Source organism: Salmo salar, chromosome ssa03, assembly GCF_905237065.1.
Source record: "Salmo salar chromosome ssa03, Ssal_v3.1, whole genome shotgun sequence".
NCBI lineage: Eukaryota > Metazoa > Chordata > Actinopteri > Salmoniformes > Salmonidae > Salmo > Salmo salar.
This window is the reverse complement of record NC_059444.1, coordinates 38,961,013-38,978,337: the sequence shown is the minus strand read 5'-3', so window position 1 is coordinate 38,978,337 and position 17,325 is coordinate 38,961,013. Positions and strand designations below refer to the sequence as shown.

The following is a 17,325-nucleotide window of genomic DNA, read 5'->3' as shown; positions in this document are numbered from 1 at the left end:
GAACGAATTGCAAAAGTCACTGAAGCTGGAGTCTTATATCTCCCTCCCTAACTTTAAGCATCAGCTGTCAGAGCAGCTTACCGATCACTGTACCTGTGCACAGCCAATCTGTAAATAGCACACCCAACTACCTCATCCCGATTTTGTTATTTATCCTCTTGCTCTTTTGCACCCCAGTATCTCTACTTGCACATCATCATCTGCACATCTGTCACTCCAGTGTTAATGCTAAATTGTAATTATTTTGCCTCTATGACCTATTTATCTTCTACATTTGCACACACTGTACATAGATTTTCTATTGTGTTATTGACTGTACATTTGTTTATGTGTAACTCTGGGTTGTTGTTTTTGTTGCACTGCCTTGCTTTATCTTGCCCAGGTCGCAGTTGTAAATGAGAACTTGTTCTCAACTGTCCTACCTGGTTAAATAAATGTGAAATATATATATATATTTTTAAAACATTTAAAGGCCTTGTTCTCCTCAGTGACACCAGGTGACCACCACTGGTGTTAGGGGCCACCCCAGCTAACAACAAACTTTCCCCACACCTTTAGAGAATGTTCCCTTAAAAGTCTAATTTGGTCATTACCTGAAGTTTTCATAGGAATGTTCCAGTCATGTGCAAGGACTGTTTCCAAGAAACAATTCCCTTTAATGTCACAAAGAACTTACTCAGAACGTGGTTACCATGTTCTCAGAATATTATTTTTTAATGTTCTAGACACCTTTAATTGGAATGTTGCAAGAATGTTCCTTTGTCCAGTTTTCTGAGGGTTAGGCGAATGTTACATTTACAATTTACATTTACGTCATTTAGCAGACGCTCTTATACAGAGCAACTTACAAAATGTTCCAACAACGTCACACCAAACATACATAGGACACGGTTACCATGTTCTCAGAATATAAGATATTAATCTTCTAGACACGTTTCATGGGAACGTTGCAAGAACATTCCGGTGTCCAGTTTTCTGAGGGTTAGGAGAAATTTCCATCAACGTCACACAGAAAATGGTTGCCATGTTCTCAGAATACAAGATATTCATGTTCTAGACATGTTGCAAGAACATTCCTGTGGGTCAGTCATAAAAAAAAAATCTAACTGTATTTGTCACATGCTGTAATGCTCGGGCGTAGTGGGAGAGGAATCAAACGCAGGAAGCAGCGATACAGGGTAGTGGTTTTTAATGAGCCAAATGGCGAAAACACAAGCCACCCCAAACAGCGATGAGAGCGTACATAAAACAAAGTGCCCCAAACACAGGGGAAAACACAGTCGGCGCAAAAACCACGCACTAGCGCAAAAACACAATCAGCGTGTACACAAGCAAACAACAGAGAAACAATCCCGCAGAAAGAGCAGGCGAGCCAGCTTGCTCATATAGCCCCGCTAATCAACCCAACTAAGGACAGGTGCAAACAATAACAGAAAGGGGGAAAACAAAAAAGGAATCAGTGGCAGCTAGTAGGCCGGTGACGATGACCGCCGAGCGCCACCCGAGCAGGAGGGGGCGCCACCTTCGGTGGGAGTCGTGACACATGCCCCGAATACAACAAGTGTAGACTTTACCATGAAATGCTTACTTACAAGCCTTTAACCAACAGTGCAGTTCAAGAAGAAGAAAATATTTACCAAGTAGACTAAAATAAAAAGTAATAATAAAAAGTAACACAATAAGAATAACAATAACGAGGTTATATACAGGGGGCACCGGTACCGAGTCAGTGTGCGCGGGTACAGGCTAGTTGAGGTAATCTGTACATGTAGGTGGGGGCGAAGTGGCTATGCGTAGCTAACAAACAAACAGCGAGTAGCAGCAATGTACAAAAGGGAGGGGGGGGTCAATGTAAATTGTCCCGTGGTGATTTTATGAATTGTTCAGCAGTCTTACAGCTTGGGGGTAGAAGCTGTTGAGGAGCCTTTTGGTCCTAGACTTGGCAGTCTATAACTTGGGTGACTGGAGTCTCTGACAATTTTATGGGCTTTCATCTGACACCACCTATTATATATGTGCTGGACGGCAGGGAGCTTGGCCCCAGTGATGTACTGGGCCGTTCGCACTACCCTGTTGCGCCTTACGGTCAGATGCCGAGCAGTTGCCATACCAGGCGGTGATGCAACCGGTCATGATGCTCTCGATTGTGCAGCTGTAGAACGTTTTGAGGATCTGGGGTCCCATGCCAAATCTTTTCAGTCTCCTGAGGGGGAAAAGGTTTTGCCGTGCCCTCTTCACGACTGTCTTGGTATGTTTGGACCTTGATAGTTCGTTGGTGATGTGGACATCAGGATGTCATCTGATGGTCCCAGAAAAGATACATTTTTTTATGACACATCACCCCTTGTTACTCATCAAGGCTCTGATTGGTGAACCACCTACCTATTCCCAGATCTTTGTTTGTTGGCAAAGTTAAAGACACACAAACAGTGCTTTTCACATACAGTAATTATTATTATTATTAATCAATATGTCCTCACCTGGGATTTGAATTCACAACCTCATGGTTAACAGCATTCTGTTCTTCCTGCTACGCCACCATGTAGAGTATGTGAACATTATCAGTTAATGGTGAGAGAATAGTGAGTTTGATTTGATTTACTTATCTCAGCAATTTGTAGGGGAATGCTGTGAACCAAATTGTTGTGAGTTTGAATCCCAAGACATGTTGAATAATAATGACTTTATTTATGATCATGCACCATGTAATCATGTCTGTCAAATGTAAGTTGAAAACTTTGTGAGTGTCCCTAACCTTGTCAACAGACAAAGAACTGTGACTGGATCAGGGGTTCACCAATCAGAGCAACAGTAGCAAGGGGTGAGAAAGTGTGAGGGGGTGAGAAAGTTTCATTGAGACCATCAAGCGACTTCCGGACAACAGATACACAGGAATGTTCTTGCAACGTTCCCATGAAACATGTCTAGAACAGGAATATCTTATATTCGGACAACATGGCAACCATGTTCTGTGTATGTTTGGTGTGATGTTGAGGGAATATTCTCCTCACCCTCAGAAAATTGGACACAGGAATGTTCTTGCAATGTTCATGTGAAACATGCATAGAAAATGAGTTTCTTATACGGAGACTGGTAACCATGGTCTGTGTTGGTTTAGTGCAGTGGCGACCCTTCATTCAGGGCAGGTGGGGCAGAGCCTGTTTTGCATGTTATTCTGGCATTCATTTGTGTCACATATCAGTTTGCAAACAATGTAAAAAAATATATAATTTTCCTTGAGTTAACCCTTTTATGTGTGAGTTCCAAATATCTCTAACGGTCGCCCCAGCGTGAGTTTTTTTATGCACGTGATGTTAGAACGTTCTCTCCGTTCCAGAATGTGATTGTTACGTAACAGTACATTTAATCTGCGCCGCCCTCAAACCAGGGCACGCAGCCTGTTTTTATTTATAGGCTGTTTTCAACTTGTCAATTTCAAAAGATTTTCTAACAAGTTTTTTATTTTCTAAGAACAGTTTGAGTTGAGGTGTGTTCCACCTCATTCATTCACATAAATGTAGTCATTTTTACTTTTGCGGACCAATTAACTTCTATGGGCTAGGTGGGACGCTAGCGTCCCACCTGCGGGACACAGCCAGTGAAATATCAAGGCGGCAAATTCAAAAACAACAAAATGTCATAATTCAACTTTCTCAAACATACAACTATTTTACACCATTTTAAAGATACACTTCTCCTTGATGTAACCACATTGTCCGATTTCAAAAAGGCTTTACAGCGAAAGCAAAACATTAGATTATGTTAGGAGAGTACATAGCCAGAAATAATCACACAGCCATTTTCCAAGCAAGGACATGTATCAATAAAACCCAAAACACAGCTAAATGAAGCACTAACCTTTGACGATCTTCATCAGATGACACTCCTAGGACATTATGTTACACAATACATGTATGTTTTGTTCGATAAAGTTTATATTTATATCCAAAAACAGCATTTTACATTGGCGCGTAATGTTCAGAAAATGTATTCCCACCAAAACGTCTGGTGAATGTCCACATCAATTTACAAAAATACTCATCATAAACGTTGACAAAATATATAACAATTATTTTAAAAATTATAGACTACTCCTGGATTCTACCGCTGTGTCAGATTTTAAAATAGCTTTAAAATCCATCACGGCGAGCTATACAGACACCCGCCAAGTTCGGGGCAACATAAACTCAGAATTAGTATTAGAAATATTCTCTTACATTTGCTGATCTTCATCAGAATGCACTCCCAGGACTGCTACTTCCACAAGAAATGTTGTTTTTGTTCGAAATAATCCATATGTATGTACAAATACCTCCGTTTTGTTTGTGCGTACAGATCACTTATCCAAAGGCAATACGCGCAAGCGCGGAACCAGAGACGAAAAGTCCAAATGTTCCATTACTGTACTTAGAAGCATGTCAAACGCTGTTTAAAATCAATCTTTATGGTATTTTTAACGTAAAATTGCGATAATATTCCAACCGGACAATAGCATATTCATTCAAGAAGAAAAAGAAGGAACGGCGCGTGACGGCGCATATAAAATCCCTTTGTTGCCAGGCAGTCCACTCAGGAGAATGCTCAAACCACGTTCTGAAGGCTTTAGACAGCCAATGGAAGCCTTAGGAAGTGCAACGTAACCCCACGGATACTCTAGTTTCGAAAGGGACTAGAAAGATGAACTACAATTCTCAGATCCTCCACTTCCTGGTTGACTTTTTCTCAGGTGTTTGCCTGCCATATGAGTTCTGTTATACTCACAGACACCATTCAAACAGTTTTAGAAACTTCAGGGTGTTTTCTATCCAAATCTACTAATAATATGCATATTCTAGTTTCTGGGCCAGAGTAGTAATCTGTTTAATTTGGGTACGTTTTTCATCCGGCCGTGAAAATACTGCCCCCTAGCCCAGACAGGTTAATTTCTTAGACATTTCTTAGACAAAATTACCCAAGCACTTCCAAATTGTTTGTACAAAGCTGCATACAAACATGGTCTCTTTCTCGAGTAAGGCAACTCCAAAATGCAGGTGTTTCAGCCTAACTCAGTGCTTTCTGTGGTGGAGGGGCAGCCAGTGAAAGCACAGAGTGTAGGCGTTGGTAATCTTCTCTAGTTGCACCGTGATTGGCTCAGTGTTCTGTCACTTATCTGAACATTACATCACCACAGAATCTACAGGGAGAGCTAGGCAGTTCAAGCCCCCTTGGGTGATGCCATAGATTTACAGAGAAGTGCCCATCCAAGAAGGATCTAGGTCATTGGCCACAGATAGAATTAGGTCAAATCACATTATAACTACCGTAGCTTTGACTGCACTGATCATGCCAATGCCATACTTTCCAAATCATAGCTAGTGAGCAAGATAAGCAGTCATCATCAGGAATCACGTCGACAATCTCTGGCAAATCATTTTCAATCATTCTCACATGAAGAGAATTTTTAAAATATTTTTTTTATTTCACCTTTATTTAACCTGTTGGGGATAGGGGGCAGTATTTTCACGGCCGGATAAAAAACGTACCCGATTTAATCTGGTTACTACTCCTGCCCAGTAACTAGAATATGCATATAATTACTAGTTGTAAATGTGTGACACAAACAACAACATAGAGTTACACATGGAATAAAGAAACATACAGTCAATAACGCAATAGAAATATATACAGTGTGTGCAAATGAGGTAAGATAAGGGAGGTAAGGCAATAAATCGGCCATAGTGGCGAAATAATTACAATTTAGCAATTAAACACTGGAGTGACAGATGTGCAGAAGATGAATGTGCAAGTAGAGATACTGGGGTGCAAAGGAGATTTTTTTTAAATAACAGTATGAGGTAGTTGGATGGGCTATTTACAGATGGGCTATGTACAGGTGCAGTGATCTGTGAGCTGCTCTCACAGCTGGTGCTTAAAGTATTTGAGGGAGATATGAGTCTCCAGCTTCAGTGATTTTTGCAATTCGTTCCAGTCACTGGCAGCAGAGAACTGGAAGGAAAGGCGGCCAAAGGAGGAATTGGCTTTGGGGGTGACCAGTGAAATATACGTGCTGGAGCGCGTGCTACGGGTGGGTGCTGCTATGGTGACCAGTGAGCTGAGATAAGGCGGGGCTTTACCTAGCAAAGACTTATAGATGACCTGGAGCCAGTGGGTTTAGTGACAAATATGAAGCGAGGGCCCGCCAACGAGAGCATACAGGTCGCAGTGGTGGTGTAACGCCCTGGCCATAGAGAGGGGTTTTTAGTTCTCTATTTTGGTTAGGCCAGGGTGTTACATGGGTGGGCGTTCTATGTTTATTTTTCTATGTTGGTTTGTTTCTTTGTTTGGCCGTGTGTGGCTCTCAATCAGGAACAGCTGTAGTTCGTTGCTGCTGATTGGGAGTCATACATAGGCAGCCTGTTTTTCCTTTGGGGTTTGTGGGTGATTATTTTCCATTTAGTTTTGTACCTAGCAGAACTGTAGGCTGTCGTTCATTTTCGTGTTTTGTTTGAAGTGTTTCTATTAATTAAATATTGAATATGAACACTCACCACGCTGCGCTTTGGTCCACTACTTCCACAGACGACGGACGTTACAGGTGGGTAGTATATGGGGCATTGGTGACAAAATGGATGGCACTGTGATAGACTGCATCCAATTTGCTGAGTAGAGTGTTGGAGGCTATTTTGTAAATAACATCGCCGAAGTCAAGGATCGGTAGGATAGTCAGTATACGAGGGTATGTTTGGCAGCATGAGTGAAGGATGCTTTGTTGTGAAATAGGAAGCCAATTCTAGATTACATTTTGGATTGGAGGTGCTTAATGTGAGTCTGGAAGGAGAGTTTACAGTCTAACCAGACACCTAGGTATTTGTAGTTGCCCACATATTCTAGTCAGAACCGTCCAGAGTAGTGATGCTGGACAGGCGGGCAGGTGCTGGTAGCGATCGATTGAAGCATGCATTTAGTTTTACTTGCATTTAAGAGCAGTTGGAGGCCACGGAAGGAGAGTTGTGTGGCATTGAAGCTCGTCTGGAGGTTAGTTAACACAGTGTCCAAAGAAGGGCCAGAAGTATATAGAATGGTAATTTGCAATCTGACAGATAAATGATAGATAAAACGTATCGGTCCTCATCGGCCATTGGACATAAACATCACCCAACAAGTCGGAGATTGCAAATTTCACAATGAGTGGTTTTCGGAAGGAATCAGTGGCTAACTGTGAGTGTCGCAAAGCATTGACTCTTTTTGATTCCCCTGCCTGCATTACGGTGGAGAGGGTGTGTGGTCCAAGTCTGAGTTGAAGGATTTGAAACATCTGTCTGAAAGGGTCACTTTTCTAAGCTTAAAATAATAAACACTCACATGCAACAGAAACAGACCAGAAACGTTTGAATACATTGGCCATTCTGTCAATCCAACATGACTTCATCCAGAGAATGGCAGACTTTGATGACAAAGTTTGACCAAGAGGACCGTCGCACCACCTTCCTGTTGTAGTGAGCACAGCACAACAGGGAGTCCAAAAATATATTGTATGCTGCTGCGTAAATGATGTAACAACAACTACATTTCGAACAACTACATTTGCCAAACAACTGTAGAATTTTGTAGAATAACCACAATTCCATGTGTTCCACATGTGAGCACTCGCAGAATATAGCCTATGCTACTAAGCACAGACTAATAACATAATAAAATGTAAAATATGCTTATATATTTCATCTGTTTCAAAAAAACATTGCTCTGCTATGAAGATTTTTACTGTAGGAGCATTTCGTTTGAAGAGACAATTCTGTTGACTGCTTGAGGGGATGACTAAGGCGAGTCTTGCCTGTGACCTCCGGAGGTGGTACCCGAAACGTGAGAATTTTGTAGCTATAAATTAGGCATACTGTACATGGTCTAGCCGCGGGTCATTTTTCGATACCTTTCAAGAATCTATCATAGTGTAAAAACGGTTTATTTATTCTCCATTATCATCAACGAAGTCATTTATCAGAGACAAGTGTAACTGATATCAGTCGTTGTTCGAAGATGGAGCTTCATTCATGTTGCTTCAACTTTGTTTGGTTGATTTCACCATCAAGTATCTCTTAGATGTGGTTCTGGACCCGTTCCGACAGACATTTTGATGTACAAAGCGCTCTGTGAATGTCATAGGGTCCCGTGCTTTATAGTGCCAGAAAGTCTTATTTTTGGTCTCTCCGCTCCCACTCTCTTAGCGGAGCTGACTTGAATTGTCAGGTTTCAGCCCCCACATTTGCATAGGGCGTGATGTGTCACATTGTCTTGCCAATCCAGACAAAGGAACGATTTCCTGTGCATGTGAAACTCACAGCTCCACTTGCATATGAAACAGGAGAGTCTAGAGGAAGCAACAATAGTCATTTCATCTCGCTCTGCTATTCTCAGCTGGATTTAGAGCTCTCGACATTAAAAAATATATATAATAATTAATCTCTCTGGAGAAGTGAGTTGGTATGACCCAATCCAGATATGAGCATCGCCAACTGGTAGTTATACCAGACAGACACTGACAGGCAGGCAGGCAGACAGACAGACATACAGACAGACTCAAAGAGACAGACAGAGAGAGAAACAGAGCTAGAGAGACGAAGATAGATACTGAGCCATTCCCGTGCAGATTTTTTTATTTGACTGAGTTCAACCAATGAAAGCATGTCCTCCCCAAGTGCAATCTTTCAGCCATTCGGGTAGGTATAATAACAGAAGATCTGCTGTCATCTCTCTCCCTGATGAGACCTTTAATTCCTGCTATTTGACTCCTTCAAATGAGAGCTGGTGAAAAGGAAACGAAAGTTTGAAAAATGTAAATGGATGCTCGAAAGCACTGAGAAACAACGCGGAGATATGAGATACGCTGTGAAAAGCCTTGATTCTTAGAACCAATTTAGATACTGTTAGATAAGATCAAAATATGGTTCAATTAAAACGGCGATAGATGGTATATGAACCACATTGGAAACAATAGTGCATCTATCTTTCAGCATAGTGCATCTAATAAAGCATCTAGTGCTGATCTAGGATCAGTTTATTCTCTTAGATCATAATATATATGAGTACGTGGATGGGGGGGACCTGATCCTAGATTAGCACTCTGACTGAGACACTTCATGAGTACAGGCCCTGGTCATTTAGCAGTTGGTCTTTGTTTGCTGAGCTCATTGTCACAAAATATGTTGAGAGAAAACAGGATCTAGATACAGTATCGCTGAAAGGGATAATATTAGTTTATTAAGCTTTTTAATGGGCAATCCAACATGTCACACAAACACCAATCATATTAACATTCCATTCGGATGAATGAAAAATGAACTACGGATTCTGATTCTGTACTTCTCCTGCAACAGGTTATACAATTAAGATACATATCACTATGATACAGATGTAGTAACACAGCTACATGTACTGTATAATACAATATTTATCAAGTGAATCAATAACGATATCAGGATAAGTGACAGTTCAGCAATACAACATAAAGAGGGAGATAGCTTTACTACTGCTGTCAATAGGTAAGATACAAACAGAAGTAGAACAATGAATTCTGAAGTCTACAGAAATATTTTACCTGCTCAGATAAAACCAAATGCCTCCAAACTCATTGGACGGCACTTCATCATGCAACAAGACAATGACCCTAAACATACTGCTAGAGCAACGAAGGGGTTTTGGATGGACAAAAAGTGGAAAATCCTTGACTGGCCGAGTCAATCACCAGATCTGAATCCAATTGAACATGCATTTTACATGCTGAAGAGGAGACTGAAGACAATAAGTCTCCAAAACAAGCAGGAACTGAAGATGGCTGCAGTACAGGCCTGGCAGAGCATCAACAGGGAAGATACCCAGCGTCTAGTGATGTCGATGCATCGCAGACTTCAAGCAGTAATTGCATGCAAAGGATATGCGACCAAAAATAAACAATGATTACTTTATTCTACATTATGCTAAACTGTCCAATGTTTTTTGATGCCCGAAAATGGGGGGGACTATGTACAAAAGCTTCTATAATTTCTAAACAGTTAATCTGATATGTATGAAAACACCCTCAAATTAAAGCTGACAGTCTGCACTTCACCCTCATTTTCATTGTATCCTTTCAAACTCAAAGTGCTAGAGTACAGAACCAAAATAACAAAATAATTGTCACTGTCCAATGAATTTTGGTGCTCAGTGTATACATATGGGATGAGTAATGCAAGATATGTAAACATTATTAAAGTGACATTATTAAAGTGACTGTGGCCAATGATTTCAAGTCTGTATGTAGGCAGCAGCCTCTCTGTGTTAGTGACGGATGTTTAACAACCTGTTGGCCTTGAGATAGAAGCAATTTTTTGTCTCTGTGTCCCAGCTTTGATGCACCTGTACTGACCTCACCTTCTGGATAGTAGCGGGCTGAACAGGCTGTGGCTCGGGTGGTTGTTGTCCTTGATGATCTTTTGGCCTTCCTGTGACAACGGGTGCTGTAGGTGTCCTGGAGAGCAGGTAGTTTGCCCCCAGTGATCCGTTGTGCACCACCCTATGGAGAGCCCTGCGGTTGTGGGCGGTGCAGGTGCCGTACCAGGCGGTGATACAGCCCGATAGGATGCTCTTAATTGTGCATCTGTAAAAGTTTGTGAGGGTTTCAGGTGACAAGCCAAATTTCTTCAGCCTCCTCCTGGTTTCCTGAAGTCCACGATCATCTCCTTTGTTTTGTTGACTTTGATTGAGAGGTTGTTTTCCTGACACCACACTCCGAGTGCCCTCACTTCCTCCCTATAGGCTATCTCGTCATTGTTGGTGATCAAGCCTACTACTGTTGTGTTGTCTGCAAACTTGATGATTGAGTTGGAGGCATGCATGGCCACGCAGTCATGGGTGAACAGGGAGTACAGGAGGGGGCTGTGCATGCACTATTGTGAGGCCCCAGTGTTGAGGATCAGCGAAGTGAAGATGTTGTTTCCTACCTTCACCCCCTGGGGGCGGCCCGTCAGGAAATCCAGGACCCAATTGCACAGGGCCGGCAGCCTTGCGAGGGTTAACGCGCTTAAATGTCTTACTCACGTCAGCCTCGGAGAAGGAGAGGGAGAGCCCGCAGTCCTTGGTAGTGGGCCGCGTCGGTGGTACTGTATTATCCTCAAAGCGGGAAAAGATGTTTAGGTTGTCAGGGCAGGGACATACTGTACCGCCCATCTCAGTATGGAGCGTAGTTCACAATGTATGTTAGCATCTATCTCATCAAGGTAACTTTTTTTATTGTGACATGTAGGTCTACATTTGCTGTAGCATAGCTTATGCTACAGTCATATAAAGACTGAATGCGCATCTAATTTACCACTAATGTTTTTTTTTTTTTTTACTTTTTACCCCAATTGGTAGTTACAGTCTTGTCCCATCGCTGCAACTCCCGTACAGACTCGGGAGAGGCGAAGGTCGAGAGCCATGCGTTCTCCGAAACACAACGCCACCAAGACGCACTGCTTATTGACACACTGCTCGCTTAACCCGGAAGCCAGCCAGAGGAAACAACGTAGAAGCTGGTGACCGAAGTCAGTGTGCATGCGCCCGGCCTGCCATAAGGAGTCACTAGAGCGTGATGGGACAAGGACATCCCAGCCGGCCAAACCCTCCCCTAAACCGGACGACGCTGGGCCAATTGCGACACAGCCCAGGATCAAACCTGGCTCTGTAGTGACGACCCTAGCACTGTGATGCAGTGCCTTAGACCGCTGCACCACTCTGGAGGCCATTTACCACTAATTTAGCCACCTACTCTAATTACCTGGCTCCATCTGCACCTTTATTTCTTGTCTATTTACGACATTAAAATAATTCCATTATGCACTTTCATCTACAAATAATCATACTTCCTAGACAGTTCACCTAAACCCTTCAATAGATAATTTCAGGTTAATTCTGAAATCCATTTACATAACACAAGACACTGCGATAACCTTGCCTTCACATCACCAAAACCTCATCATCCCTCAACAACTTCAAGCGAACACTGGGGGTCAGCCTGATGAACCAAACTACCCAATAACCCACTCTATGTAGCGTAACTCTCACACACACATAATCAAACATGGTTTTTCTTGCATACTGAGTATATCATGTACAATTATAATTAACATGCTTTGTTTAACTGTTTAAACAAAGTTTTAGTTTGTTTTGTACTTATATTTGTGGTGTGGTTTTCATATAAGCCACTTTTGGCTTCAAAACTCTTCTTCACACCGTTTTCCCCAGTTTTTTTAACTGTACTTTTTTGTCTTTCACTTATTTTCAACAAAACCTAAAAAAAGCAACGTCATGGTTTATCATGGTTTGAACGATGTGTGTAATTCAAGTCCATTTAACACAGTAGAATACAGTACAGTAATACAGTTCAAACTCAAAAAGATTAGCTTCTGAAACTAGTTTAATTTATTTACCTAAGAGAGCATTTAGCTAGCTACATCTATGGGCTTTTATGGTTTTCTGTTGTGCGTAAGGTGCAGTAGCCTGTATGTATTGGATAATGGAACAATCATTTAGGCTTTTTGGGCTTGGGCTTTTTAAATGTTGTTTATGTAGGGTTCATAAAATGTATTTAATATTTGGCTCATCAGGCTCAGGTAGCACCAGGTTTGAATTTTCATGCTGATCAAAGCTATAATCAAATCCAGACATACTGTATTTATATGCTTTATAATGCTTTTGAATGACACTTCCGGGTTTGGCAGGAAATATCGGGTTACCCGGTAGAAATGTGATTTATTCTCGGGATTGAAGATTTGGAAAACATCAGGAAAATATGAAACTCTAAAACACACACACAAACATACACACACCCACACATCACACACCTCCTCACTCTGATTTGCTGCAATGCTGGGTGTCCAAGATGACCAATCCAACTAGTTCCACTAAGGGACAAAATTTCAAAAAAGAGCTCCACCTCAGGGTTCGATCTCAGTCAATCCAAACAGAACCCAGAGAAAGCCTGAATCTCTAGAAGCCTGGCAGCAGCTCACTCAGCAGGACCTCCCTCTCCCCCAGCAGCACATCTCTCTTTAGACTGGTTCCCTTGTTCACCACCTTCATCTTCATGGCCAGGCTCTTGACCTGGGCGGCCGGCACCGCGTCAAAGAAGAAGTCCTCGTTGAACATGGGGTTCCTGCTGTTATTGATGATGGTGCTCCTCTGCTTCTGCTGCTTGCCCGGGTTCAGGTACAGAGACACGCAGCAGTTGATGCTCTTCACGTCCGTCTGTTTCTCGTACAGGTCCTCGGCGGCGAGCACTCGGACCCTCAGCCGGGCCGCCTCGGCATCATAGTGAGTGCTGAGCCTCAGCGTGCCACCTTTGTTGAGGTTGACCGAGTGCTCACGCTGGAGGAGGTCTGAACTCGCCCCCCCGGAGCCGGTCCCCTTGCGTCCGCGGAAGGTAGGGGAGGGAGGGTAGCGCAGGCGGCGGCGCTGCAGACTGGGGCTGGTGTCGGGCGAGCTGCACTTGCCTGTGGACAGGGATCTGTGGCGTGCCAGGGTATGCTTGGCACGAGACACCTGACAGGGAGAAAAAATCTGTAAATTGAAGGGATGATTATATGATATATCATATAGGACCATATACATGAAATCCTGAGCTAAATGTATTTTAAAAACATGTAATTAAAGTGATCATCCTTAGGTGTTAACATCATTACTGTTTACCGTGGCCTGCGTCTCCTGTGTGATGGACCGGAGAAGGGAGGTGGAGCGGGTGAGGAGGGGGGAGGTAATGGGGGAGGACTCGGCCGAAGAGCACGTGTCACTCTCACCCCCGCTGAAGTAGCGGTAGGGGTTGGGGACGGAGGGGGTCAGGTGGTTTCCTCCCTTGGTGTGTCTCTGGGAGCCCGGGGAGGTGTGGGGGCTGCTGGGGTCTCTGTGGAAGATGGACTCCTTGCGGTGGGTGTGGGGGCTCTCCATCAGTGTGGAGAACCCGTACGAGGTTTGGGCCTTGGGGACGTAAGGCAGGGACTGGGGCTCTGCGTTGGTGTTGGGGTCTCCCCCCTCCCCTACCCCGCTCCCCGGATCATCGGTGCTCTCAATCTGGATGATGTGGCGGTTAGCGGCCCTCAAAAGGCTGCGGGTGTCCCCGGCAAGACGAGAGAGCAGGCGCGGGCTGCGGGGGTTCAGGTTGCAGCTGCCCTGGGTCTGGCTGCAGATGGTGTGCTCGGAGGCGTAGTGTCGCAGGGTGTAGCGGGGCTGGGGCTCCGGTGTGAGGGACTCTGCCTCTGGGGGGCAGCAGATGAGTTTGTGGGGGATGAAGAAGTCGGGGATCTTACCGGGGGTGATGATGTTGGTGTGGACGGAGACGGGGTCTGTCTGGTTCTGCTGCTTGTCCCCTGCCAATGCAGAGTGACCGCCATGAGAGCCACGGAACTTCTCCAGGAGCCACATACTTCCCCCCAGGGCCTGAAGTTAGCTAGCTGCAGACACAGATGGACAGAACGTGATGATGTCATCCAGTCACAGGTAGGTAGGAAATTACATCCCCTTGTCAATGACATCCCCCTGTAATTCAAACTGTGCATACAGAAAGATAAGAGTGGGAGTCAGTTCATAAAGGTAAATGTGGAAAAGTGGGTGCATCTCAATAGTATGAACCCAGCAAACAGGGTACGTCGAAAATGACATTAGGCAACGTTCTCATTAGGTCCATTTAAGGGTTTGGGTGAGACGTTATCCCACTGATGTTCTGAGAACATTCTAGGAGCCGTAATACATGCATTAACCTCGGGACCATAAGACGATGTTCAGTACAGGTCACGGTTTGTTCTCAGTATAACGTTATATAGTAATTAGGCATTTTCATGTCCATTAGGTAACGTTACGAATAGGTTCCTATTTGGTTCTGATAGGACGTTATCCCTGGGACATTCAATGACCACAACGGGACGTTTCATGCTAGTCAAGGGGACTTTGCGTAATGATCCCAAGGGAACGTTCCCTGGGGGACCTTTGTGTAACTCCCTGTAAAAGTTACCAGGACGTCACTGAGGACCATGTCAAGACTTTTTTAGGACGTTCTCAGGACTTTCATTTTACTAGTCATTGGGACGTCGTATGATGGTCCTCTGGGAACATTCTCTGGGGGAACATTCTTTTTAAGGTAAGTGGGATGCTTTTCCACTGAAATAGTGTAAAAAAGTCAAGACCGGGCTCATGGAAACATGAAATGTCAGTACAATTTTCTAAATGCAAACAGACAATTTGTTCATTCGACATGGTGGGATCTTTTTGTGTCTATAAAATCAATTATGAGAGAAATGGCAGTGGAAACTCCTTTATGTGCAAATATTTATATAATAATCATCATATCGAAGTTAACTTGGAGTCAAGTGATGATATGTTGTGTGGTCTTCCCACTACGACTCGGGAAAGCGGGCACTTTATTAGGCTACAGATAAGTTAGGAACTTCACAGGGTGGTGAATGTGCAAAGGTGACGAGCTTGAAGCTCCTTTCCAATAAATATCCAGGATCTTATTCTGGTGACATGATGATCAATGCCTGGCTGCCGTTTGACAATTACGAATAATACCGCTTTTGTCCATAATAATCTCATAATATAGGTAGCCTACCCGCACTGTATCTGTGAGCTGTTGGCTAAAGCGCATATGCCAAGACCAGAGTGGGCACATTTGCTATATAAATGCAACAGTTTGTGACAAAACCACTTTATTGAAAATGTAATGGAAACCAATTCAACTATTTTTCATTCGGTACATGGGAATTTAAAGCAAAAGTTATTTTTATGTGCACTACATCATCCCGCACAGCCTTTTATCGGCAAAAAGTCTGTTTGTTGGTGGAAACATCTGTTGCGAAAATACGCATATTGTTTTATGCAGATTTTAGAATATTCGCATGAAAATGTGTCGCAAATCGGATAGAAACCTAGCTAATGACAAAACGAATACACTTGACGTGATCACCTTTAAAGCTCTGACTTTTCAAGATGAACCAAACTAGGATTTGAACTCACAACCTCTGGAGTACACTGATCTTTATCTTTCTACGATGCCGCAGAGTCTATAACATTTCAGAAGTCCCCTACATACAGTACTTGTTACCTGTAACACATATCTGCTCTTAGCAAAAGAGTCACATTGCCACTGCTAGTGTGACAGGTTAAAGGAAATACTCATAGCCTGTTATACATTAAAAAGTATTAGTAAGTTCATAGTATGTGAGGATCTTAAAACATCTAAGGTTAAAAAGATCATGCATTCTGTATTAGTTGATAGATTGATATAATTGTGTTAAAAAGTTAAAATCCATCAAGCGTACAAAAGGTAAGAATTGTAAAAGGAATGTGTAAACGTTATATTGATTACTTTATTTTGTGGTGCCTAATTGAAGGGGAAAAGTGTTAATCTGTGATCTACTAAATGCTCTTTAATCTATGAGCCTGAGATCGATTGCTCTGGTCTCCACCCAAATTCGCGGGGAAATCGCAGTCTTTTCCTTATTGCAGTAAAAGTTCTCAGTGAGGAAACAATACCGTATCACTCTCGTGATTATTTCTCCCCTTTTTCAGGTACGTTATTGATGATAAAACAGAGTCATTTAAATGTAATAACTCGCTAACATGTCAAGAGTGTTTAAGGTGTGTCTTAGTAACATCTTGAGGAAGTTAGAGTTAAGTTTGCAGAGAGTAATATGAGCCCTGCTCGGTTGCAGCTAAGGCTAGCTTCGTACTGAGAGTAGCTGCCATTTTATGTCGATCGTGAATGAACATGTGCGTTGTTAATAAGATATTTTGCGGTGTTATTTGTACAATGGTTTTTCAAACACTTTATTGACTGTTGATAAATTGAGTTATGGTTTACTGAGTTAAAGCTTTGTGCTTGACAGTTATATTGAAATTAGTGTATGTTTCAGTGAATTACAGAGTATACTGCTGTGACTTGAATAAGCCTTATACCCTACAACACTAGCTCTTTCCTGTAGATCTGTTGTTTTGTAAAATGTGTTACTTTGGTAAAATGATTGCAGTAAAAGTTCTCAGTGAGAAAACAATACCGTATCACACTCGATTATTTCTCCCTTTTTCAGGGGCGTAACACTAACTCAGTTATCAGTTCATCTGCTTATTCTCTCATCATTGATTTGATTTACTTATTTCAGCAATTTGAAGCTTTTCTGTATAGTTGTCTGTTTTAATATTTGTATTTTTAACAGAGTTGATATTTACTTTGTGTAGCAATACAGCTGAAATCAGGCATTGACACAGACATGGTGGTGTAGCAGGAAGATTGGAATGCTATGAATCAAGAGATTTTGAGTTCAAATCCCAGGTGATTACATGTTGAAT

The 17,325-nt window shown here is 42.7% G+C and overlaps 1 protein-coding gene across 1 annotated transcript; it reads right to left on the bottom strand.

The window, feature by feature from the left end:
• Positions 1–11,063: 11,063 nt before the first annotated feature.
• On the bottom strand, positions 11,064–14,430 carry LOC106600443 (C2 calcium-dependent domain-containing protein 4C). The gene is made up of 2 exons (XM_014191802.2): positions 13,678–14,430; positions 11,064–13,530 (listed from the first exon to the last, which is right to left on the bottom strand). The coding sequence occupies exons 1-2, from the start codon at positions 14,404–14,406 to the stop codon at positions 12,979–12,981; spliced, it is 1,281 nt and encodes a 426-aa protein (XP_014047277.1). The 5' UTR covers positions 14,407–14,430; the 3' UTR covers positions 11,064–12,978.
• Between the last annotated feature and the right edge of the window lie 2,895 nt (positions 14,431–17,325).